The sequence below is a fragment of the Lynx rufus genome, unplaced genomic scaffold (genome assembly GCF_022079265.1).
Source record: "Lynx rufus isolate CCGP_SWC_20201006 ecotype Redwood Valley unplaced genomic scaffold, mLynRuf1.p SCAF_20, whole genome shotgun sequence".
Taxonomy (NCBI): Eukaryota; Metazoa; Chordata; class Mammalia; order Carnivora; family Felidae; genus Lynx; species Lynx rufus.
The window spans coordinates 20,775,451-20,802,709 of record NW_025814835.1 but is presented as its reverse complement, the minus strand read 5'-3'; the positions used below and the strand labels follow the sequence as shown (position 1 = coordinate 20,802,709).

The 27,259-nt window shown below is 37.6% G+C and overlaps 1 protein-coding gene and 1 long non-coding RNA gene across 4 annotated transcripts in view; both read left to right on the top strand.

The window, feature by feature from the left end:
- Nucleotides 1-20,572, top strand: part of RAB27B (RAB27B, member RAS oncogene family) — a 52,305-nt gene extending 31,733 nt beyond the window's left edge. For all 3 annotated transcript variants that reach the window (XM_047086343.1, XM_047086341.1, XM_047086342.1), the window contains 5 exons: nt 8,335-8,506; nt 10,122-10,207; nt 14,699-14,802; nt 17,564-17,687; nt 18,779-20,572. In XM_047086343.1, the coding sequence (XP_046942299.1) occupies nt 8,354-8,506; nt 10,122-10,207; nt 14,699-14,802; nt 17,564-17,687; nt 18,779-18,968 (657 nt within the window). In that variant the 5' untranslated portion in view covers nt 8,335-8,353 and the 3' untranslated portion in view covers nt 18,969-20,572. The remainder of the gene's footprint in view (nt 1-8,334; nt 8,507-10,121; nt 10,208-14,698; nt 14,803-17,563; nt 17,688-18,778) is intronic.
- Nucleotides 20,573-20,773: 201 nt separating this feature from the next.
- Nucleotides 20,774-25,285, top strand: LOC124517099 (uncharacterized). Its single transcript, XR_006963301.1, has 2 exons — nt 20,774-22,282; nt 24,104-25,285. It is a non-coding gene; the product is annotated as an uncharacterized LOC124517099 (long non-coding RNA).
- Nucleotides 25,286-27,259: the final 1,974 nt, after the last annotated feature.

Below are 27,259 nucleotides of genomic sequence, written 5' to 3'. Positions count from 1 at the left end.
GAGGCAGGCACCTATGGTGGGAAAGGAACCATCTTCCCAACCAGCCACTGTCTCAGGAGATGATATGTCTTCATGAATGGGGTCCACTCTGCTCTCCTGTTAGCTATAGTGTGAAACTAGGGGTTACACGCGCTGTTCAAATTAGGAATCATTCACTGGCAGTGAGGAGTCTCAGTGCTAACAGATGGTGTGGTGGTTCTCAAACTTGATTGTACATTGGAATCATCTGGAGAGCATTAAAAAAAGGCTAATGCTTTTGTCTCACCATCAGAAGTCAGATTTACGTGAAATAGGGTGTGGTCATCATGGAGTTTTAAAGGCAGCCAAGTTTGAGGACCATTAAGTTGGGAAAACCCATTTTTGGGTGTCACTGAATGGCTTCAGGGAAGATGTCAACCTCTGTTTGTACACTTCCTAATGTGCTGTATTGCCTCAAAGGCTTTTCTCAGTCCTGGAAGAGATATAGGTCAAAGATTCTTTCCATGAAATGTCTTTGCTGAATTTCAAGAAATTTACATTTTTTCCCCCTAGTTAAAGTCCTGGGTGAAAGGACCCACAAAAGCATTTTTTTTTTTTTTTTTTTTTAAGTAGGACTCTCTAATAAAAAGTAAGCCCTATGGCTCCCTTATGAAGACAAACGTAAAACCCTTTCAGGTCAAATACTAAATCTTCCAAAACATTTGTAAAGCTTAATTTACTTAATTCAAACATTTATACATTGTCTTCAGTGCATGTAGTATATGTGTTTTGAGTGAGTAAATAATGTTTTGAGGACTCCTCCTAATTGTCAGGGGAGCAGTTTGTACAGTATGTGAGGGAACAAAATGACATGTAGCTAGAAAAGCATGGTAAGGGCATGTAATAGTGTGTATCAGCAGAAGAAGGAATCCGCTAGCTCTGTGCCAAGCTTTACAGATGGCAATCAATAGGAGGAAATTGCTCTCAACTGTAACAAGATCAAATTAGATAAACGGACTCTTTTCTTGACCAATGGGTTTTTCTACTCTAGACTGAGTTGCTGAAGGAGGTTAAGAGTCTCAGACTTCTGGAATAGTTTCCTGTGGGTGTACCTCAGGGTGAAAAAAGAGGGAGAAACACAGTTTCCAGATCTGGCTGCTCTTCTGTCATACCGAAATGGATTATGTAAATTCTGAGTTCCAGGCCCTGCCTACAGAGATTCCGATTGAGCCTTTCCGGAAAGTCCTTAAGAGTTTGTACTTGTAAACACCCCAGGGCATATTGTTGCTCAGCCAGCATTGGGACCCACTGGGTTCTCTGCACACCCAACTTCTGTTGCGGTGCTGTTTCACAGGCTCCTGACAACCAGTCTGCCCTGCTGTGTCCCGGGGATTCTCGATTACTCATTCCTGATTTGTGAGCACATTTGCTCAGTAGATTGGCTAGCAGGACCCTGTCAAATAAGGAAGATTTTTATAAATAAGAAATTAATGTAAACGTGAGAATTAGGCTCATAGAGTGCATATCAGGCCCTTTCCATTCAGAAGGATGTTATTATCCAAATACACATGATTCTTACTAGTAAGTGACTTTATTGTAAACAAGGATTCATTAACACCCGGCTAGTGGAGCTCGGCTAAAAAAAATATTTTAAAAATAAATTAAATAAGTGTTATGTAATTAAATAAATAGATTTTAAAATTAATTAAATTAATCTTTTTAAATTTTTTTTTTTTTTTTTTTAGAGAGAGAGCACGCAAGTAGGGTATAGGGGCAGAGGGGGAGAGAGAGAGAGAGAGAGAGAGAGAGAGAGAGAGAGAGAGAGCAGGCTCCACGCTCAGTGAAGAGCCCAGTGCAGGACTTGATCCCAAGATCCTGGGATCACGACTTGAGCCAAAATCAAGAGTCAGATGCTCAACCAATAGAGCCACCCAGGCACCCCAATTTAAAATAAGACTTGTAAATTAAAATACGACATTCTTACTTTGTTGGGCTTTCAAAACAACTCCACTGAGTATAATTCATATACCATAAAATCTACCCTTTTAACATATACAATTCAGTGGTTTCTAGCACATTCACAAAGATATGCTACCACTATTATCTAAATCCAGAACATTTTCATTATCCCTTTCCCATCAGCAGTCACTCTCCATCCTTCCTCTCTGTCCCCTGGCAAACACTAACTGAAATTCTGTCTCCATGAGTTTGCCTATCCTGGACATTACATATGTATTGAATCGCGGATTATGTGACCTTTTACATCTGGCTTCTTCTATCTAGCATATTGTCAAGGTTCATCCATGTCATAGCATGTGTTCATACTTCATCCTTTCTGTGACTGAGTGATATTCCACTGTGTGGCCATGCCACATTTTGTTTATGTAGTCACCCATTAATGGACATTTGGGTTGTTTCCAGTTCAGGACTATTATGAGCATTTGTGTACAAGTTTTTGTGTGGATATCTGTTTGCATTTCTTTTGGGTATAGACCTAAGAATATTGGTAATTTTTAAGCTGGCTGATCAATAAATGGGGGTATACTACTATTCCCTCAAATTGTATATATGTTTGAAATTTCTTGTAATAAGAAGTAAAGAAAATAAAAGGGAAAAAAACCCCACACAGTTTCAAAAGTTCCCACAAAATGAAGCTAACAGGCAAAAAATGTGACTTTTGAGAAAAAAAACCATTTAGACAAATAAAATATTTATTGCCCCAGAAGTGGGTTTAATATATGAGAATAATAAAGAATGTGAGAATAATATATCAATATTATCAATAGAGACAAATCAAGTTAAAGCTGACTTATGTTAGAATTTTTATCCCTTATTTTCAGGGTAAGTAAGCTGAACTTCAGAGTTCAATAGCTTCTTGGTTTATCTCTATTTCACTGAATCCCTTAATCATAAAAATGGATACTTTTATCTTTTAAAATAGATGTGATTGCTCCAAAAAACACATTGTCAGCTTAAGTAAAGGCAGTTTGATCAAGTTGATATTGATTTATATTTATAATTGGGTTTGAATTTTCCATATAGGCTCACATCCATTAATTATAAATAGTCATTAAGAAGAATCAAAATGAAAATTAAAACCTTCCTAAAAGAACAAAATGCTAAAGAATACACTAAAGAAAACTTTCTGTTTGTTTGTTTGTTTTAAATTACCCCTACCTTTCTTTCCTCCAGAAAATGTGTTCTGTTTTACTGATGCATAGATGCTATACATAGGTCCTTGAGTATCGTCTATAATTTAACCTGTAGGACAGGAGTGTGGTTATGGAAAGCAGAATTTCAAGGTCAGTCAATGAGAACCACCCATGGGCTATCACTCACACAATGAAATTTTTGCTATGAGAATTCCAGATCTCAAGATGTTCCTTCTGGAGCCCAATATAAGCCAGTCAAATAAAGATGAATGAGGAAATATTAAACATCTGTCCATTTTATGTTTGACAGCATTATTTTATTTAAAGCACCTACAAAGTGATATCACTGATACTTTGTCTACTATTTTAAGCTTTCCAAAGTGTCTTAAGACTATTAAGTTGGTTTTCATTAGTAAGTTCAAATCACAGGGTCATAGGTTGTCATGGCATTTTTAAGATTGTTACATGGAGAAGTACAGAGAACAGTACACATGCAGAGAACATCAAAGTTTGCATGGGTAAGTCTGTCTGTGTGATAGTCATCCATACATCTCTGTAGCATTTGGTAAACTCCCCTCTAGAGAAAAGAGAGTATATCCTCAGAGCCACATAGACTATCATGCAAAATAAGAGGTGCCAATGGGAGTGTGTCAGATGGGTGAATGGATGCATTCACAGAGAAGCCTAGTTCTGAGCTGTGACGTCTTCAACTGACAAGTTTAGACGTTCTCTGCCAATACAAATCTCACTTCCAAAAATTACAGTCCCTGTGTATTTTCTGTTTTCCTGGGGTTCTTTGAAACTGCTTCTTTGAAGATATAAATATTCTATTTTGATAAAGTTTTTATATTCTTGTGCAAGTTAAAATAGAAAAATGAGCTCAGGAAGTGAGACCCGGAAGGTACCATAGTTATTATTTAATCGAAATATTCACCTCACAGTTGAGGAAGCAGGGAGAATATGTCCTGAACTTGGAGGGACACCACGTCCACCAACTGCTCAAAGATTAATTACATTAATTATGGCATTTGCATGGCTCTGATACTCAACACATATGTATTGAGCTCCCAATACATGCCGACCATGGTACTGGACCCTGTGGCTCCAGCAGTGGACAAAGAATATTAAGTTCCTGAGCAAATGGAATTTATGTTGAACAAGAATGATGCATATTGGGGGATGGAGGGGAAGAAAGAGAGAAAGAAACTAGGGGCAGCCTCATTTGAGATAGTCAAAATCTGAAAATCATGTTCCTGTCAATAACCAGAGAAAATTCCCTTCCCCCATAGGATGAAAATATTTCTACTTTCTACCTATATAACTCACTTTTCATTTCAAATTATAACAAAAAACAGTCTTGGGTTTCCTTTTTAGAAACTGTCATCCCACAAATCATCTAACTTCTGTGCATGTGACTTCTCATCTGTAAACTGAGGACTAGACCACAGGATTACTTAGGTAGGTTTCCCTCTTCCTTTGAGACTCTTCATTAAGCAGAGCCTCACAAATGTTTTGAATTCTTTTTCCTACTCTTCCCATCCCCTTACCATCCCACGAAGGGCTCTGAGGATGATGCCTCAGTTCCTATATCTGAAAAGACCTCCTGGTTCTTGTGGTATAGCTGGGGATGTAGTGATAATGGTAGAGAGTCCACATGTTTCCTGAAGCACAGCAATCTTCTGGCTTTTTCTTTCCTTTTAGATCCATAGAACCAAAAACTGACAAGACCATCAATCATTGTGCAGGAATAAATACTGCTAAACTTGTCAGCTTTTTGATCCTTCCCAGATCATTTTTTTTTAGCTCAGTTCTTGGAAAAGGAAACCTTGCCAAGGCTTTAATTTTTCTTTGTGGTGTCATATTTGCCATGCCAAGGATAGAATATTGAGGTCATATGATTTTAAGACTCAGAAAATCACATGGTAATAAAAGAGGAACCAAACTATATATGAGTAGTGATATAAAAACGAGAAATAAAATTCATTTTCGAAAGAACCTTAAGAGGCAAACTATCTCATGCCGAGTTTACTTTGTCAGTTTCTTTAACTGGTCTGCTGGAGACACTAAATAAAGGTTTTCCATAGTGCCAAGCTTTGCACTCATTTTGGGTGGAATTTTTGTTAAATGCCACAAAATATGCACAACCCTTCACTTATAGAAAACAGCCAGTGTAGGCCACAGTGAAATTGATCCATGGTTAGCCAGTTCACTCTGGACTAGAACCTGGCTGAGAGGCAACTCCAGTATTGCCCCAAGTGAGTTTATGTACCAACAACAGAGACAAATTGACTGCATATCAGGAATATGTGGTAGGTCATGTAGCTGGCTACTGATGATAGCCCCATTCTACAGGTGGAAAGGCATCTCCCATGCAGTGCTCCGGTATCTTCTTCCTTATATCTAGGTCCTCCCGTTGTTATAAGATTAAATACAAGTTCATCTTCCTCTACAAAATCTTTGCAGACCACTGCAATCCATGAAGATTACCATTTTGTGTGAACTAAAAGCACAACTATTTGACTCATTTATCAATTAAGCATGTTCCCCATCTTGTAAAATTATGTTGTAGTTTCTTCTTTAAGTTTTAAGTATACATGTGCCTTATCAGAAACTAGATGATAAATTACATTGAAGAAGTTTTCATCTTTGGGCCTGATACTGTATATTGAATATATTTAGATAGATTTGCTCAAGATGAAGCTTGTCCTAACAGTGTCACAGAAAATATTACAAAAAAACATAGCTAACTTTAAGCAAAATTTTATAGTATGCTGCTAAATCTTCTTGACTCTATTATTTTCATTTCTCCAGGAGCTTCAGTATCCCCCAACTTTATCTTGCATTTAGGCAGCCAGTAGCTCTAACTTGTTCCCCCTGATCAAGACTTGTGCTCAGGGAAGAATTTAGCATTGGTCACTTATATCTCAGTTAGAATAAATTTAACCTTTCCCAAGAGAATTAACCGTTTCACCCAGTAATACTGGTGAAATGATAGACTTTTTCATCCTTCAGAGGAGTTTCACATGAGCAAGTTTGGGAGAGAAAGAGAGAAGAACGCAGAGAGATGGTGGCGTTGATATTCCCAAATAGGGGGAAATTATACTACTCTCGCAGCAATCTCCTCTAGCAACCCATTTGGCTCAGACTAGGAACAGCAACATCTTCAACTGTAAAGTCCTGGTAAGATATTCAGTACCATCAAAACTCAGAACTAGGGGCGCCTGGGTGGCGCAGTTGGTTAAGCGTCCGACTTCAGCCAGGTCACGATCTCGCGGTCCGTGAGTTCGAGCCCCGCGTCGGGCTCTGGGCTGATGGCTCAGAGCCTGGAGCCTGTTTCCGGTTCTGTGTCTCCCTCTCTCTCTGCCCCTCCCCCATTCGTGCTCTGTCTCTCTCTGTCCCAAAAATAAATAAACGTTGAAAAAAAAAATTAAAAAAAAAAACAAAACAAAACTCAGAACTAACCCCTGCTTTATAGACCGTCACTGAAAACATTTTCCCATGAAGAATTTCATGTCAATACTTGAGATGCCCGTATCCTTTTATTAAGGAAGGCTGGCTGTTGATGGAAGCTAAGCATTTCTTCCAGAGCCATGATTATACTTTGTATAGATACTAAACAAAAGCAACAACAAAAAAGAGAGAACATTTACCATCAGCCAACATTCACCGTGAGAGTCCTATTCAGTGAAGAAAGCATATTATAGAGGAGGAGAGCTTTAGCATAGAAGTAGGTGCTGGCAGCTCTCAAAACACTTTAACTCAAAAACAGTTTGTTAATTAAAGAAACATCCATCAATAATAAATTTAGCAGGATTTTGCAGCAGTAAGGTTCAAATTTTAGAAAACTCTAATGTAAAAAATTTGCCGATCTTCCAAATGATGTAACGATACTGATTTGCTAAGTACCTAATTATCATCTTTATCATTATTTATCCAAAGACATGAAACCTTTTAGTTTTGATGACTAACTAAAGTGACACCATCAAAAAATAAAGTTTTGTTTGAATTGATGAACATGTGCACCATTTTCTTACAGGTAGGAAATGATTAAAATTATCTAGCAATTTTCAGATTTGTCTATGGGGTAACCTGTTGTTGGAAGTTAATTTTAATCACCCCATAACTGAAGAGTATGTTTTCTGGATCTGTAAAGGTGGGAAAATATTCTTCTGTCTCATATAATAGGAGAGATACTTTTCTAGGAATATCTTTATAGGCCTTCCTTTACATGGGCTATAATAAACCCCTTCTGCAACTCATGAATCAGAGTTTTACCAAATAAATGTCAAATCGTTTTGCTGACCTCAGGAGTGGAAATGTCGGTAAGTATGTGGTAGGTGGTAGTGTAATTCAAAGGTATTACCAGCACGGGTGTTCTTGGCATTTACTCATGGCATCACCCATAGCCATTGTAACAGAAGAAATTAAGACTGAGGCAAAGGAGGTTAGGGCAATAGAAAAAAATGGCAAATGACATTCCTTCAGGTAGGTGAGATACTAGCAGAATTACCACAGCTATTCTTCTTCCTAGATTTTCTCCTTTTCCAAAGTCTGGAAAACATTCAGCAGATTTGCCAAATACAACAGATTTGCCATTGGAGAACAGAGGCTTTGGTATTTCAAAACAGAAGATTGTTAGATGCTGCTTTTGAAATGATTTCAAATCAATGTTTTTAAAGGTTGTCATCTCAGTTGTTAAATTTTTTAAATTAAAAAGGAATATTTTGCATGCACATAATAGAAAGCTCATTATGCATGATTAGATGCAAAATGTTCCCCTAGGCTTTTCTCTTCCACTACCCATATATAATTTCAATCTCTTCCTAGCCTACCTGCATCATTTTGGGCAGGGTTTTCTGTTTCCTGTGACCTTCTTCTCTTCCTAGCACCATACTCCTGGTCCCAAAGGGCACTGGCTTTAAAACAAGGGCTGTGGCTCTTTAAGTTGTACTATCACTGGGGCAGTGGCTACTGTGGGTGTCATATAATCATATAGCCTTTTGTTCCATATTAGCTGACATGACGTAAAAAGCTTTGCACTGAGTGAGATAGTAGTAGGTGTGCTTTTCCTCCTGAAGCTGCTCTGTGCAAGCTCATTCAGAATTGGCAGAATGGAAGTAATCAACTATTTTAAGCTTGCAATGTAAATTTATGTTGTGTTTTGAAGGAAGGCAAAGGGGAACCAATTTTTCCCGTAACCTACTGTTTTTCCTCTTCTATGCAGGCCTGCCGAGTCCATCACTATGACCGATGGGGACTATGACTATCTGATCAAACTCCTGGCCCTTGGAGATTCGGGGGTGGGGAAGACGACATTTCTTTACCGATACACAGACAATAAATTCAATCCCAAGTTTATCACCACTGTAGGGATAGACTTCCGGGAAAAACGTGTGGTGAGTCTTGACCCATACTGTTATGTTAACCTTGTTGTTGATCCTTCTCAGATTAAATAGAATTAAGGAGCTATGGTTACTGCATTGCAAGGAGTCTGTCTTTTTTTGCAGGAAATTCATAACCTGTCACTTTAATTCAATTTAGAATATTTTTAATTTTGTCAACCATAAATCACATTTTTGCTAAGAAAAATGTTGAGTGACACTATCACTTGTCTCCAAAAGTATACAGGACAAATAAATATTTTATGGGTCTATGTGAATTCTATGAATTCTCTAGGAATCTTTCAAAACCCGAACTATCCAGGTTGCCAAAGCATTCACTCTTGATCTGAGTTAAGTTTCTCAATAAGAACCAGTGATGTTCATTTATCCACTCTTAAGAGAGAAGTTAATAAAAGGATGATTGGCAAATAGCTGGAATATGAGCTTTGTAAGTTCTTGCTGCATTTGTATTTATGTGTAGACTCAGCTATCAATCACTAGCTTATTATGAACAGAATGTGAGACCAGTCCATGCTATTTTACAAGATAAGGGAGTTTAAGTGAGAATTACAACTGCTTTCTGCTCCTATGCTAGACACTAATGACAGGAATAAAGATATTGTGACATGTGAGACATGTAGCATAGACACATAAGCTTAGCCAGATTTACTGCCACCCAAGGTATTTGTGATTGCCAACATGGCTGCGGCTTCCAATTGATGTCACAAGTCTACTCTTTTCTTTGAGAACTGGGGTGGGGGGAAGGAAATAGTGGTTGAGAAGTTAAATTCATGGTTCCTTATAAATCTTGTGCCTGATCTGAAAGTCAATACATTTTAGTGTAGTCTTGGCTTCTAACCTTGCTTCTAACCCCTCCCTTCCTGTGGCTTCACCGCTCCCAAATGCCTCCACTGATATAGGTAGAAGTCCTTACAAAGTTTTCCCTTTAAACATTTTTACTAACACATACTTAGGAGAGCTGATTAGGTGTTAAAGTTGTTATGCTTTGCTGAAATAAGAAGTCAAAAGGCCATAATTTTGAAAATTTAAACATTAATAAAAAGGGCCTTTGGAAAAATGGCTACTAAAGGAAGACTTGAAATATCTTGTGTAAACTTACTAAGAAATTCTGTGCCTATTTTGTGGGTAGGTCATTTTGAAAGTCCACATAACAGTAAAAGATATTCAGGTATTTGTAAAGCATTTCACTGTTTTAGAAGTGCATTTACATCTGCTATTTAGGTTTGCAGGAACTCTGTAAAGTAGGAAGAGATTGTGGGTCTCAATTTGCCCTAAGACAATAAAATTCAAAGAAGTGAAATGAAGAGTTGATACTTGAACCTAGAACTTGGGTCCTCAATCTAATGTTTGCTGCCTCCATGAGGAAGTGACAGAAGGTGTCTAATTTAAGTTTGCAGTATGCCTAAATTGTGTTGAAAATCATACTTGTACTTGACATTTAAAAGTGAGAGTCTATGTGATACTTCTGGAAAAAAACAGAGCAAATATTTATTCTGCACTCTGAACTTTGATTATAGTAATTGAGAAAAAACATACTGCGTGAACCCAGAGAATTTGAATGTTGACAAAATCCAAAGTAATATCAACTGATGAAAATTGTATCTTTTAGGTTTATAATGCACAGGGACCCAATGGATCATCAGGGAAAGCATTTAAGGTGCATCTTCAGCTGTGGGACACTGCAGGACAAGAACGGTAATAGTAAATTACTTTGTTTCTAGCTACAAACAGCTTAGAAAACTTACTTTAAAGTGAATGCCATACGTGATCTTGAAAGTCAGATGATCTACAACTCTTCTCCTGGTTTCAAAATAGACATTTATATCACGAAATGAGAATAAATTGTTTATAGTTACTTGGCCATAGCTAGCATTGTGTATTTGGTATGATTTCAAAAATCAGATCTTCAAAAATCTCTGAAGATCCTTGTGTTGTCTTTGTACTTTCTAATAGGAAAAAAAAATCTTCTTTAGCATTTAATTAAATTAAGGTGGGCAATTGACATTATTATAAGTGCAACCTAAAGAGGGAATTAAGGAAAGGGGGGTAAGACCTTTCTCATTTCTTTCCATTCTTCTGCACAGCTCCTCTGTCCTGTACCACTTGACTGGCTTAGTTTTCTAAAATTTGGGTCACACCATTGCTCTCTAGCTAGAATATTTTCCTCCCTTCCCACCTTCCCTGATCCTCTCTTTTCACCAGGCCTGTCTCATGTACCACCTCCTTTGTGGGAGCCTTTCTAAACACTCACTTGAAACAAATCCCCTCTTGTTATGAACTCCTCTGACACTGATCCTTTTGTCCCTTAAGTTAATTAATTATACACCACCTTGTAGTAAGGTAAATCTTTTATTGATTCACCTGTGGCCTTCTTACCCCAACAAAATTGTCAGCATTACCGGGGCAGAGACCATGCTTGGTTTTCTAGCATATTCTCTGGTACAATGTCCAAGACAAGAGAAGCTCAGTAGACAGGAGTGTTGTTTAGTTAGAGCTGGAGGTACTGTTCCGTTATTTGATGAAAATATATTTCTTTGGGACCCAAGGTTTCCACGTGGTAAAGACCACAAGCTAATGAAGCTTTTCAATATCAGACTAAATAAAAAATGGCTGTGGATTGTCAGAGAAGATATTTAGAAGGCACATACCTCCAAATCCGGCATCACATGTCTTAGAATGTTTATGCTTGTAAACACTTTCGTTTTTGAAATGCGTCCAAAGTGTTCTCGCTTTCCGTGGGTGTAAACGCCAGGAGAGGTGCTGGGCCCTCTCTGTTAGCTCTTTTGACTGTGAATTCCATTTACACACATTCTTCAACACTGCTAGTTCTTCTGAAGTCGTTCCTCACAAGAATCTCTGTTCATATGTCAGTTTTGTTGTCACAAAGATGTATGTTTTATAGACCAATTTAATTCATTTTTGAAGAAGTACTATGAGAAAATGTGGTTCCCATATGTCCTCACACATGATATGTCAGCCTCGCATGATGGTAGGCTTCTCTCCTCTGCCCCCTTAAGACAGCTGCTCTATGAGGGAAGGGAGGAATACCAGGGATAGTCTTAGTAGCACTGGGGTTTTTCATCCCTTGAATGTTGCATTCTGTATATATATAAGGTGTAGCTACACAACAAGATAAACAGTGTCTCACACCTCAACCCTGTGCCTAAAAACATCTGGCAGTATAATACATATAAGATAATGCTTATTGATAAAAGTGGTATCCTGGGAACAAGGGAAAATATCATACCCCTTATGTAAACCTCAAGGATACAGGACACAGCCTTAGTTCCCAGTGAGGGAGAGAGTAATAATGTGACTCTGGGATCGGTTTCTTTTGTTTGTTTTTTTATGTGGGTCTAGCTTTCCCCACCCTACTGACTCACTGGACAAAATGAGATTGGTGAGTAAAACTGGAAGTCAATTACCTTTCCCCTGGAGTAACCCTGGGAAGAATGGGGGGGGGGGAATAACAAGGGTGCTGGGCAGAATGGTCCAGGATATGAGCCTGTGGCAGAATAACAGTGTCCTGTCCATGTTGCTGTGGATGCAGAAATGTTTGTCCCAATGAAATCTGTACAGCAAACATGTTTTAAAATTAACTTTGTCATGTGGTATGGGCAATGAGAGGGGGATATGGCACAGTCTTGTCCTTAAATGAGACACACATACACAACTCTTTCTCTCTCTCTTTCTCTCTCTCAAAGAGAACAGAAAGCAGTTGTCTTAGCCACACTATTGTGGCTGAGTAGGAGACAATTTTATGAATACAGCTAGTCACCAAAGAGAAAGAAAACTTTTATAAAAGCTCTATAATCTCTGAGCTTCCAGCAACTGGTAGGAGCAATTCCACAAGAAAAAAAATTGAGTAAAATTTTTAGTATTTCATAGTTGTCATGATTAATGCCTTATTAAAGAAATCAAATTTGGGAATAAAGTCATTAAAATACCTATTCTCCTTGCTTTGGTATTAAAAGGATTGTTGTCTGTTGAAGTCATTGAAATCGTTAATAATTTTATATCCTTTACTATTCTCTTTATTTACTTACTTTTCTCTTAATTTGACAAACATTTTATGAGCAAATACTATGTTCAAGACCATGAAAATGTAATGGATAACAAGTTAGAAATACGACTTCTTTCCTGTTGGGGCTTACAAGGCTAGGGTAGCATTTGAATAGATAAGGAGCAATTGCAATATAGCCTTAGGGCAGTGTCAGGAAAACAAAGGGTGATAAGCAGGTGCACCAGGAGAAACCCATTAGCCAGATGTGGGTGTTAGGAAGGCTGCTTGGAAAAGGGATACGTCTTCTGATATATATATGGATATATAGATATACAGATATAGATATATAGATATATATACATATACACACATATACACACACACACACACACACACACACACACACACACATACACACACTCATACATAATGTATGAGTGAGGGAGTCTTAGCAGGTTAAAGAGGTGGGAGATCGAGGAAGCATTAAGGCAAGGTTACCCACAGGAAGAACAGCGTGTGTGGGAGCCCAGGGGAGAGAGTGAACTTTCTAAGGACTAAAAGAAGATTGGTATGCCTGTGGGTAGTCAGGAGATGAAGCAGGGTAGATGAGCGAGGATCAGTTCATGCAGAGCCTGACAGCTTATGAAAGAGTTCAGTCATTATCTTAAGAGCATTGCATCATTGTTTAGATGTTTTCAGCAGAGGATTTATATAACCAGGGGGAAGGAATCAGTGAAGGGGAGGGTCCCAAACAAAACTGGAGACAGGAAGCCTGTTAAGAAGGCTGTTGAAGTTATTCACGGGAAAGATAATAGGTTCAAAACTAGGGCAGGTGGACAGAAATGAGAAGGTCAGGAGATGCTTAGTGATTGTATACAGTGGGTGAAGGAGAAAGAACAGCTGTGGCATCACCAAGGATCATGATGCATCGACAGAAGAAGAAATCAGGAGGAGGGGCCAGTTTGGGTTTAGACATGGGAAGTTAGAGTTGCCTCAGTTTCCTCCAACTGGAAACATACAACAGGTAATTGGGCATGCAGCATGAAGGGCAGGACAAATCTAGACCTATTCATTTGGGGTCCAACACATAGGTGGTAATTGAGCCAGGGAAATGGATGAGATTACTCAGTGAGTGTATGTAGAGCGGGAAGGGGTTGAGAATGGAACTCCAGGGAAACTAAAGAATCTACAAATAGGCTAACATAGGAGTCCAAAAATTAGGAGGACATTTAGGATAGGAAGTGGTGTTCTGTATTTTAAAGTTATGTGCCTTTCTAAAACCCTATTTCCAAATTCAATTCTGTATCAATATAGCCCAAACCTTCTCTGCTCCGTCTGTGTGGTCTCTGGTTTTGCCCATTTTTAACATTGAAGTGTATCTCAGCACACCTTCAATTTCACTGAAGGCTTTGGGGTGGAGGAGGTAGGAGCCGAGGAAAAAAGTCTTTATACTGTACGTGACAGAGTATATTCTTCAAAATCCTCTACTAGAGATGAGTGTTCTTGCTTTCTGTCTCCACCTACTATGTCCCTCTGACCTTGCCTTTCTTCCCCTAATCATCTTTCTCTTTCTCCTTTCTTCAGTGGTTTTTCCCCTCTTCTTCCTGAGACATGGATGTCAGACTCAAAATCAGCTCTACCCCCAGAATGCTTCTAAAAGAGTTTTCTCACCAACATTGTTTTTTCCCTGAAAAAGAACCTCATCTCCGGCTGCTAACAAGTTGTGGTTTTCTGCATGTAATCATGGGCATTCATTTTTAGGTTACCAAGCGCCAAACTTTCTTCTAGGCGCAGACAAGGGAGATTGAAAAGTTTAAGTTAAAGTCCCCATTTGCGAGTGGCTTCTATTTTACCTGTGGACCATAAGATATCCATGAGCCAACAAGGGGCCCAACAAGTCCAAGGGGCTGTGTAAGTCAGTATGTGATTGAATGTTACAAACTCAGTGTATATAAGTGTTCTAGACCATAAAGCCAGGATGTGGTCCTAAAAAAATGTCTACAACCAGATGCCTTCCCCTGACCCTTTAGCATTCTTTCTACCCACTTTCTCCTTCTGTAGGAGAATCCATAAGGGATGCCATGGAGATTTCACATTTCAAAGGAAAATAGTGTTGTGTGTATTGTCATCGTAATATGTTTGTGGGCTAACTTCCAGAACTATCCACTGTGTTTTCTTGGCAGATTCCGGAGCCTCACAACTGCATTTTTCAGAGATGCCATGGGTTTCTTATTAATGTTTGACCTCACCAGTCAACAGAGCTTCTTGAATGTCAGAAACTGGATGAGTAAGTGGGGTCAACTAACTTGCATTGGCCACTTTGGGCCCCGGCTTCTTTGCTTCGCGACATGAAACCAGATTGGGTTCCACAGATTAACTTTGAGAATTCATGAGTTTAGCATTTCCTGTCTTACCTTCAAAGTGATGGCCTTAATGTGGCTCACCTAAGGTGACTTGGAATTGTATCTTAGAAGAAACCTATGTAGCTCTATCACCACCTATATTCAAGGTCATTATAATTGCAATTGAAAGGCTATTAATTCCACTTATCCAATGAGTCTTAAAAGACTTCTTACAACTATGTAAGCTACCACATCTAATCTGGAAAGGAGACAGGGAAAAGCAGCCATGTTTTCTGAGAGGGTTCACTGACACCTAAAAATGTGTGCCCTTGTGCATGGGTTAACTAATGGATTAATTAACCAATGGATGAATTTGGTGAGAAACTGCTCCAGAGCAGACCAGCCATGTGAAGATAAGATACAGTGTATCAATCATCTCACATGGGAATTTTACATTTTTGGAAAAAATGTTCAAATGTAAGGAAGCTTTGAATAGAAAAATAGAAAGTTAGGTATAACATTAAGTTAAAAGTAGCCTAATCAGTTATTAAAGACAGATTGACATATGTCAGCCCAGGAAAATAGCATTTGATTTCCTTTTTTAAAAATTGATATAGCACTAAAGAGAATATTTCATTTGCATTTTTATTACAAACATGAATTTTGATCCTAATGTATATATATATTTTATATATATATATATATATATATATATATATATATATATATATATATATATAAGTTGTCCTATGGGACTAGTGATAGTCTTATCATTTCTAGATTTGTCAGGGCCGTCTATGGCCAGAGTGATATTTTTTAAAAAATTGGATCATGTTATTTCCCTGCTCAAAGTTTTTCTGGGACCTCCCAAATCACTTAGAATAAAATCCAGACTCCTTCACTCACCTGCAAGGCCATGGATATCAGGCCTTGGATTCCTGTGTAATTTACTCTCATTCTCCCCCAGGTCGTTGGCCTCCAGCCAAAAGTCTCTCTTGCTGACAGGGACAAAAGGCACATTCCTACCTGTGGCTTTTGAACTTTCTGATTTTTTTCTGCCTTGATTTCTCATCTCCTGTTTATGGGGTGTGCTAGCTCTCTCATCACCTTCAAGGTTTTGTTCAAACCTAATTTATCTCTTGGAGGAAGCCTTCCCTGACCACCGTCTACACTAGTACTCCTCCTTACTTTGTATCTCCCCAATGTACGTTTTATTTTCTTTTGTCACTTCCACCACCCGACATTATATTATATATTTCTTTACTTGTCATTTTGACTCTCTTCCACTAGAATGGGAGCTCTATAAAAGTGCTTCGTCTGCTCTGTTCCATTGCGGTAGTCCAAAACCTGGAATAGTGTTTGGTACAGAATAGATGCTCGAAAAATATCTATTTCTTCTTATTATATATGATTTATAATTAATATATGTAACTGCTTTAAATGCAAATTCAATAATGCACTTGCTACCATGGGGGAAAATACCAACAAATTCTGACTTAGTTAGTTGCTTTTCCAGTTGAGTGTTTATCTTAGAATCTGTCTCTGTTTCTGTTTATTATTGTATTTCTTTATCCAAATTTTCATGGTATTATTAGATTCTGAGGAGATAAACAATAAGATTAGATTTTTTTCAGAGAATGACTTATTCATCCCTTTTCAAGGCAGATAAAATTCTTCCTTATTTAAAAAAAAAATCCTGAAGGATACTGTTGGGATTTAAGATAATTAATTGGCATGTCTCGTAACACTTTAATTTTTATCACCCAAATAATTAGTGTTACAGGGTAAGCCTTGTCTTCTTCCTTGGCAAAGTTTCATACAGCATCTCTTGAGATAGAAATTAAAGTAATCCCTGTAATTTTAAAAACATAGATTGATAGATTTCTTATTTCCTTCCTTCTTTCTTCCTTGTTCCCTCCCTTCCTCCCCCAACCCTCCAGTCCATCCTTTTTTCCTTCCCTCCTTCTCTCTTCTCTCTTTTGATCAGAGAAAAGAGAAAAGAGAAAAACCTGTCTTAAAATTATTTCTCCATGAACTTGAACTTGTGGTGGTTCAGAAACATTCTATGCTTACAGATCATCACCTTGGACTTCAGGAGATAGAAATGTAGCAGTCTCTTAAAGGAAAGAGTAAACTTACACATTTAAAAATCCTGTTTACCTGAGTGGTTCAGTCAACTGAGTGTCCGACTCTTCATCTGGGCTTAGGCCATAATCTCACTGTGAGCGCGAGCCCCATGTCAGGTTCTGCACTGTCAGCATGGAGCCTGCTTGGGATTATCTCTCTCCCTCTCTTTCTGTCCCTCCCCACCACCCCCCTCAAAATAAATAAATAAACTTAAAAAAATCCTGTTCTGTCATCTCTACTTTTACTTGAGGAACAAATAGTATGAAGTGGTGTGTCCATTTCCCCAGATGTAGAAGAGCACTGATACGTGATCATATAGTTGCTTCATATAAATTATTATTAATGATCACAATCTGCGATTTGTGAGACGTTATCTTCATTCATTTTACCAACGAGGAAGCTGCAGTTGAGAAGCATTGAGTAACTTGGCTAATATAACCAGTAGGCAGCCAAGCTGGAGGTGAACAATTAGTTTAGGAATTTGAAGTATGAGAAAAAAAAGGAATTTGAAGTATGAGCAGTCATTAGACATCACTTGTTTATAACTAACGTGCTGGGTCCATCTGCTTTCTTCCTAAGGCCAACTGCAAGCAAATGCTTATTGTGAAAATCCAGATATAGTATTAATTGGCAACAAGGCAGACCTGCCAGACCAGAGGGAAGTCAATGAAAGGCAAGCCCGGGACCTGGCTGACAAATACGGGTGAGTCACTTACGTGGAGATGTCATCTAATCTTGCACACTGCTGCTTAGCAATGGAGCAGGGATATGAGGCTGATACTAGGAGGACGCTCCTTGAATCAATACTGGCACATGAATGAAAAAGATCTTTCAGGGGAATGTATGGGATCTTTCAAACCAATTACTTAATAGTAATAGCAGCTAACATTTGCTGGGTAATTATTATGTGCTAACAACTGTCCCTAGACTTTAACTCATTTAACCCTTCATAACCATATGTAGGAGATCTGGAGTCATCCCATTTTAGATACAAAGAATCGAGGCATGGAAAGATTAAGTAACCAATGGACGGTCCGGTAGCTGCTAAGTAGCAGAGTTTGAATTCGACTCAGGCAGTCTGAGATCAGAGCTCATGATCTTCAACACTATATTCTACTGCCTTTCAACTAATAGTTGTAAAACTCTAAGAAATAATACCTAACATGGACATAATGTAATCCTCATCGAAGCTGAGCTTAAATGGCAGATTATAAAAATGTTCAATACCCCCCTGTGATTATAAATTGAGTTCCACCACAGACTTCAAATTTAAAACAGTTTCATCTTCTCTGCCAATTTTTTACTGAAGAATTAATTCTCCTTGAGGGCTTTGAAAATATGTCTTCTTGAAACTTTTGATTCCGAATAAATATAGACTTATTTATTTACATGTATATCCTATTCAGTGCCTGCTTAATTTCTAAGTCCTATTTCCAGATAATTGATTAAAAGGGAAATGATATTTTAATGGTAATATTTACCACTAGTTTAGGTATTTCTACCCTCTTAATTTTTTTTTGAAACAGTGGTAATGCATTAGCTTCAAATTCCTGAGTACCTCCTGTATCCATTTCCTTGTCCATAAAATTGGTGACACCCATAGGAAAAAGCAGCCCACCAGCTTTTACTCACTGAGAAAAAACAAGGATGCTTTCCAACTCAGCCGGCAAAATCTTGATTATTTCACAGTCTCTCAGCCAGCCATGCTTTTGCATGTGTGACTCATTTGTATATCTTGTTGTGTCTTTTCTGATTTCTTCCTCTCAAAAATATTTGTCATCTCTTCTATTCAAGCATACCATATTTTGAAACAAGTGCAGCAACTGGCCAGAATGTGGAGAAAGCCGTGGAGACCCTTCTGGACTTAATAATGAAGCGAATGGAACAGTGTGTAGAGAAGACACAAGTCCCTGACACCGTCAACGGTGGAAACTCGGGAAAGCTAGATGGGGAGAAACCAGCAGAGAAGAAATGTGGCTGCTAGTCCCTGCATAGGAACTGATCATCAAAAACCCCACCCAAATATTACTTCCCAAAACAGCGGCAAACCACAAAATTGTTGTTGAGTAGACCATGCATACTGGCATATCTTGCTTTTCTGCCTGAAAAATCTATTTTAAGAAACCAGAATAGTCAACAGTGTTCAAAGGATTGACCAGTTGTCTCTGAGGCCCCTCCAGACAAGATCAGAGATTTCCTAATGTGGTCTCACTATGATGGATGCTCAATTTGTGTGTGTGTGTGTTTTTATAAAGAAGATGAGTAGATTAGAAAGTATTCAAGATGATTATCTGTGAGTTTTAAATCAGAACAAAAATTACCATGTCACATGGGGGAAAGGGATAGGCCAGTAAAGGGAAAATATAGAAAGACAATTTTTTTCTTAAAGACTGGATTTACTTCTCATATAGAATTTGATTTGTCCTTTCAATTTTGCATTGGGGGGACATATTTAGCTAAAAATGGGTACTCAATAAAGAAATCTAAATCGACCGTTAAGAATGACATGGCTATGTACACCCAATAAGCTCTCCTAGGATGGCTTAATTGCTGATAAGTTGATGAGAGTGTGAAAGTCAGACTTCTGCTAAAATATGGGAGATTGTATATTAATGTCCTTTTTATATTCTTAATAAATGGCAAATAGACAAGAACAGGACTGTGAATGACAAAGTACAAAAGAAATGCCCTGGAAGAAAAATGAACGTATGATAACATGGCATTTGGACAAATGAAATTAAATGTGTCTGTTACAGATGTCTGGAAGAGTCATTTAGCCAAATTTCACCCAAGCCAATTAGAAGCTGACATTATCACTTGGGATTAAGAGAATCTCCAGAGGTTTCCCTTTCAAACAAAATTTTGGAAATCAGTTCATTGTTCAGTCTCACGTTTCATTTTTCTTAGCAAATGGTCATGAGGAGAAATTAAAGGTTGCCAAATTTCTTTATTTCTTTAGAAATGCAGTCAAGAAAAACTATTTAGCCTTACTTGGTTTTTTTAGATAAAATATGTCAGCAATATGAAAACAAAAAGTGACTAATAGTTGTGCGTTTCTTTTTAATTTACAAAAACAATGGAAACTTGGAATCACTTTTCTACCCTCCACACCCACCCCTGGCTTTGAATCAATTGTAAAAATACAGGTGTATCACTTTGTAGAGCAACAAAGTCAGAATGATGGATGGTTTTATGCTTGCTCTGAATTTTCATGTCATTCATCACATAACAATTGATGATACCTCATGCCATAAAACAATATATTTAACATTTGTTTTCATTTCGCCTCAGGCAAACTACCCACCTTTGAGGTATATTTGGGGGTAGGGAAAGAGTGGAGCTATAATCTTATCTCTAAAAAGTTGGTTAATCATTTTATTTTTTCACATAAAACTGCCTTTTTTAAAAAAAAATCATCACAAACATATTTTCCATTGTCCTATTCTTAGTATTGTGTCTAAACTGATATTACATTGTTTTTTTTTTATCTTTATGGTAAGCCTAAGGAACTCCTATTAAACGATTATTTAAATACTTGTCAGTTTTGGGGCGCCTGGGTGGCGCAGTCGGTTAAGCGTCCGACTTCAGCCAGGTCACGATCTCGCGCTCCGTGAGTTCGAGCCCCGCGTCAGGCTCTGGGCTGATGGCTCAGAGCCTGGAGCCTGCTTCTGATTCTGTGTCTCCCTCTCTCTCTGCCCCTCCCCTGTTCATGCTCTGTCTCTCTCTGTCCCAAAAATAAATAAATGTTGAAAAAAAAATTAAAAAAAAAATAAATAAATACTTGTCAGTTTTACCTATAACAAAGGCATCACGCTTCAAGTTTTCTCTTTTTATCATGAGTATATAATTTTGATAGGATGGTTCCTCTTCCTATAAAATTTGCTAATTAAATTTCATTTTGCCATACTCTGTATATTTTTAAATTACAAACATTAGGAACCCTAAATCCAAGTCCCCCATTCTCCCCTTGAGCCTCTCTCTAAGGTCTACATCTGGTATTGACTCAGTTTTAGGAACACAGATCCAAAGGATTGTCTAAGATGTTCTTGCAAAATTTTCAGTGTTAATTGCTCAGTTCCTCTGACTTCTGCAGCATAAGGCCAGCTTCTAAGATCCATCATGCTTGGGTGTTCCTTCCAATGGTGTTTTTCTCTACGATGCTCTTCGTGACCTCAGTGCCTGAGCCATGGGGATAGGAAGCTATTAGCCAAGCTCAAAGATGTTTTAACTGAGAGTAAAGTGAGAAGAAGCAATATAATCATTGCTGTGGCAAAATTTGGCAAACTTCCTACGGTCATTTTATCAACTCTTCTTTGGATTCGAATTGTGATGTCCCCTGCATCTCCGTAATAGGGAATGTTTAGCCTTTATAAAATCCTAAAGGTATTCTATTTTGGATTTGGTTTTTTGTTTTTGTTTTTGTTTGCTGTTTGTTTTTGGTTTCTATTCTTTTTCCAGTTATATGATTGACTTATTTTTGCCAAGATTCTGTCATTGTCAGTTATTTCACAAGAATTTCTTCGGAGTCTATTTTAAGATCATTATTTGATAGATGTAGCATGAAGCAGAGGGCGATGATGCCCATAATTATAGAACTATGCCTATAAAAATAACAATTATTGGGTAGCATTCTCAAGAGGAAGGAAATCTAAAGAAGACAAGGAAACTAAAATAGCATCCTACTTATAAATAAGTACTTGATCTAAAAAAATATTTTCTCTGACAAGTTTGACATCTGATCCCAAATTCTATGTCACCATTACTGGAAATTCCTTCACTTAATTATTTCAGAATTAATAATTATGTATAATCTGTTTTATAATTTCAAATTGGTTTGAAATTTCTTGTTAGTATACAGACTGCTTTAAAGAATTGCATACCTCCTTTAACCCAAAACAGCATGTATTTTTAGCCCAGATGTATCCTGTTATTGTTATCTCCCAAATGCTTTGGTAAACCCCCATACTGTATTTTGGGGAAATATTTAAAATGTAGATGAAACTTCTTTCTGATATAGAAACCACTTCTGGAGTGCTTACACTAGTTTGATGTTTACATTGCTCTAACACAGTGCCTCGAATACTTCCGTGACCAAATTTGTCTCCAACCACATAGCTCACAGTTCCTATGATGTCATAAAAGAAGAGGGCCTCACAGAGACACTAATACAGTGAAAGATATCCTGGTATCTTCAGCAAAGCGTACAGGATGTTACTGGAATCTGGAGATGATTACCACCATCTCTTTCTCCCAAGCTTCTCACGGAAAGGGCATTGCTTGAGATTCAACTGTGAGTAGGTACGAGGTTACCTTCTAATACACAAAAAGAAAAATCCTTTGAAAACCGTGTCAAAAAATAGCTGAGAAAACATGTCGTCTTGGTATGACGGGTGTCACAAGTCATAAATTGGCAGAGAAAATGCGAAACGCTAGGAATTGAGCTTGTGGGTCTCTACGTAAGTTTTAGAATTCTTGAAACCGCTCGAGTGATTTGCTATCATTTCCATGTTATCAGCTATACACTGCAAAAAAATTCAAAACCAGCATTTTCTAAAGCAAAGTAAACATTTCATCTGTTGTTCTTAACCAGATGGGCCAGTCCGGTCCATGTATCAGCGGATGTCTTTGTTATGCTTCTAGCGTAAATTATTCTCTGCCAACCTGCACACATAAAATAAAATGAACTGGGTAAGAGTTTTAATCCGATCTTTCTTGTCTCCACTGTAAGAGGGAGAAGTTTGACCATAGGGAATTACATGACTACATTAAGAATAATTTAATAACAGCCAAAATATCCTATAAAGTGTTAATTGAATCCAGTGGAAATCAATAAGTTTGATGAAGCTCATCTACATACTCATCAGCCAGAAAGAGAAGCAATATGTGTAATAGTGAATAGCTAAGTATAGTAGGAACCTGGAACCTATGTCCATGACACAAAATTATTCACTGCTCTGTATCTCTGCTCACTTTTAAAAAGGTTACATATGCTTTCTTCAGTGTCTATTATACTAAAACACTGAAGGAAAATTCTCATCCATGAAGAATTTTGGGGTTATCATCTCCAACTCAAACTGTAAAGAGATAATATTGAAATTTCTGGTTTCCTAAGAGAATGAACTCTTTAAAAGAGAGAACTGAGAGCTGGTGTGAGCCAAAGGGATGGAAAAGTTGTCTTTCACCCTGTACCACCAAGCTTTAAAACATTAAAAGAAGGCTGGTGCCTGTGAGTATTTTAGGGAACGCTTTGTTATCTTTAAAGATGCCAAGATGCTTGAGAAAGTTGTCAGAGAATTCACCAAACACTATATTTTCTTCTTGATCCTCGACCAATATGATATAAACTTGTTTCCGGGGAGAGCGCTGAGCTCTTAGACATGGAAAGCAGAAATAGAGTATTATCTGAGATGAATGTTGTCTCAATGCTTTATAAACCCATGACGATATTTGTCTCAAAGTAGAACTGATAAAATCATTGTTAGAAGTCTAAGGAGTTTTATAAATTTGTTGCCTTAGAATTCTTAGGTGGAGACCCAAACGTGATGACATTGTTGGGGAAAAGCTGTAAAGGGAGGTTAGAGTTAAATGTTGTCTGAATAGTGTTCTTAAATATTGCAGAACACACAGAAGGCCATACTTTGAGTTTGATTTTTAGGTAGAAAACAAAAGGAGAATTAGTAACAGGTAGAGTTTTTGTAACTAGATCCATGGCAAATATTTAACCATCATTTTTATCTACCAAGTAGTTTATGGCTTTAGAACTAAGCTAATAAAAACATTCAAACGCCAAATGTTTCATTAGTGGCATCAAAATGTGGGAACTTTGAAACATTTTGTTTGCTCTATCCGAACTTAATTTTCTCATAAGTTGCATTTTGATTAATTTTTCAAGGAATAGAATCAAAAAGATGCTTCTCTGCAGATCTCCTTTTACCAACAGTGTATGGTTGAGATATTTTCTAGCTTCATACATAGATAGAACAAAAAACAAGCAAAAAACATTAGTAACAAAATAGTGGGGTCATTTAAAAGGGTGTCAGCTTTTGAAGAAAAAAACTTACAAAGAAATCATCTTTGAGTCGATCAAACTTGTTTAATGGCTCCTTTTCTTTCCAACAGGTCACGGAAATCATGGCTAATTTCCCTCAACTAACTTAGTCTTTAAGAATCATTAGCAAATTTTGTAGAAGTGGGCATGTCTGTCCTTAACCTAATGGATCCCTTATTTAACCAAAGGCTCTTGTCCTTATATCTGTTGGAATATCAAAATAGTGTCTGTCCCTAGTAAACGTATTCTTATAATTTTCTGTTCTCCAGGTTATTTTTTTAAATCCTCTTTGAGAGGAAACCTAGTATTGTAGAAAGGAGACTCGTCAGAAAGAACAATTTGGGGCTCATGAGTGTGCCATTAAATATCTTAGTGGCTTCTCTTCATATGGAACTTATAAACCCTGTGTCCCTCATAGAGTTCATGTCAGTATCAAAGGAAACTACATCTAAGAAATTGGTTTGTAAATTATGTTCCCTTTCGTAAACAGGCACTATTATCATAAGCTAAGAGTAATAAAAATTACAGTAATAATTTAAACCACTTGTGAAAAGAAGTGTCATAGCAGGGACAAAACACCAATTTTAGTAGTGGGTATTGGAAGGCATAAAATGTTAGCAACTTGAAGTCATTGTATTTGATTGGAAATGTTTAATATATCTCGAGTTCTTGAAAAAACTATGAGCTCTATTTCATTTTGTATGTCATCTTGTGTTTCTTTCAAGGAGTCCAATTACATTCTAGATAGTATATTACAACTTGGTCAGATCCTCCTTGTACAAATAGGGCTTTTGTGTCCATAGCCTTGCAAAAGGTACTGACTGCATCTGAAATTATCTAAGAGAAATAAGTTATCCTGCTTAATGTATTAAAAATAGATAATGTTCAACATAACACTGAAGTGCTTCACTGTATTCCGACAGTCTACCTTTAAGTGATATTATTCTCATTGTTAGGCTAAGCACTTTTGATTGTTTTGTCTGTCATCTACACAGACCACTGTTTTGTCTAGTGCTATGAATGTAAATGAAAACCTTAAACACGGTGTTTTTATTTTATGCACCCCTGAGTAGACTGTGGTGCCTGACAAACACTGTTAGATCATAATTTTGTTGTATCAAAGTTCTAGTGGCTTCAGAAATCATAGCATCCAATGATTTTGTGGTGTCTGGGTTTGAATACTATGGTGGAGAACTGTATTCAGTGATTGTTTCTGCACATTTTTTCAAATAAAAATGCATTTTTATCAGTAATCTTGTGTACTCAAAGCAAACTTATTTCTGTGTTGCAGCTGAATGTGTGGTGCATGAGGAACATTAAATCAGTATCAACATGGAACTTGTATCATATTTGAAATGGTATCCATTGGGAACTAGGAAAAAAGAAGTGATTTGGATTTAGCCAAGTGATTTTTATCCATCTCTCTAAACTTTTTCATTTACGATTTGTTTAAAGACTGGGCTTTGCAAGGGAAATTTTCTAATAATTTTGAATTATACATGTGTGAAATTAGCAGTTAACGTGTTGAAGTATTCCATGGTACGTAAGCACCTCGACATATTACAACCTTTTTCTTCCCCATAATAAAATGCTGAGGCAGGAGGTAGTGACTTCCTTAGTCCCAGACTGGTGAAAGGACCAATTCAAGACCACAACCAAAGAGCTTCCTTTTAAATGTTCATTTGCAAAGGCTGCCTTGTTCCCAGAGTTGCTCTCATTCCATATGTTACTTAGTCAGTTTTTGCCAAGATAATGATGAGTTTTTAATTTAGAGATAAACAACTCTCCCACTGCAAGCAAAATAAATCCTTGGCACTGTTCTTTCAACTTTACTCCCTGGTAGCAGTAATGCTGTTTCACATAGGCAGAATCTTTCGCCCCTGGGTTCGTCTTAAATAATTCATGACACGTCATTAGGAACTTGCTTTCCCTAATGGCTTTATAGGATTTTTAAATAGTTATAGCATGCTCCGTATTGGGGGTGGGGTGGGGGAAGACCATCTTGACCTTCAATGTCTTTAATGCGGAAAGGGAAAACCTTTTAGAACCTGTATGTAAGGTGTTTGGATTATTCAGTGCTCTTTATACCAAGAACAATTACAATTTGACGAAGGCTATATCATAGGGGCACCTGGGTGGCTCAGTTGGTTAGATGTTTGACTCTTGGTTTTCTTTCAGGTCACGATCTCACGGTTCGCGAGTTTGAGCCCCGCGTTGGACAGTCTACCTTTAAGTGTACTGACAGCGTGGGGCCTGCTTGGGCTTTCTCTCTCTTTCTCTCCCTCAAAATAAATAAATTTAAAAAATTAAAGCACCAGCAAGGTTAATAGCCAACAACTTCAATCTGTTTGCTTGATTCTCCAGAGAAATTTGTATCGTGACTCATTCACTGATGAAAAATAATGAAACAGAAAGATGATTTGGAGTCATGCTAGTTAGCATATTGGATTGTGAACACGCATCATCTGGCTTCATGGACACTCTTCTCCTCCCCTGACTTCCAAAAGCAGTTCCTCATGAGTTCCTCTAGGCAGAGTGTAAAGTCCAAATAAGACCACTCAACTGAGCCTCTCAAGAGCAATTTTCCCTTCACTGCGCCTTCCAGAAAACATGGGTTTTCTCAGTATGTTAGGAAAACACAGACAACCAAGAATTAAGATACAGATTCCTAAAAACTGTTAGTTTACCACTGCTCAGAATTCAAAGAACTAGAAGGATAATTTACTTTTCAAATAAAAGGAATGATTTATACAAAGGAAACATGAAAGACTATATTGCATGGAAAATGATTGAGACAATGTTAGGACTCACTCTTGACCTGCCAGTCCAGCTGCACTGATGTCCCAGCTATTCTGGGACACACCTGGTCTGCCTGTCCTCTGGAGCTAGTGCACCTGGCTTGCCCCTTCCTGGACACTTCTTTCACCAAATAGAGAACCTGACTGAGTAGGTATAGAATAACGTAGCATTAACTTAAAATTTTTTACTACTTTATTGAAATTAATATTTAAATTGTACAATATATTGGTTCTGGGCATGGAAGACATCCATGAAAACATAACCATTATCTACACACTGGACATTTCTACTACCCCCATATATTTCTCTGTATTGCTATTCGCACTTTCCCTCTACTCCCTTCCCCAGGAAAATACTGATTTGCTCTCTTTCACTGTGGAATCACATAGTATGTCCTCTTTTTTTCCTCTAGATTCTTTCACTAAGTA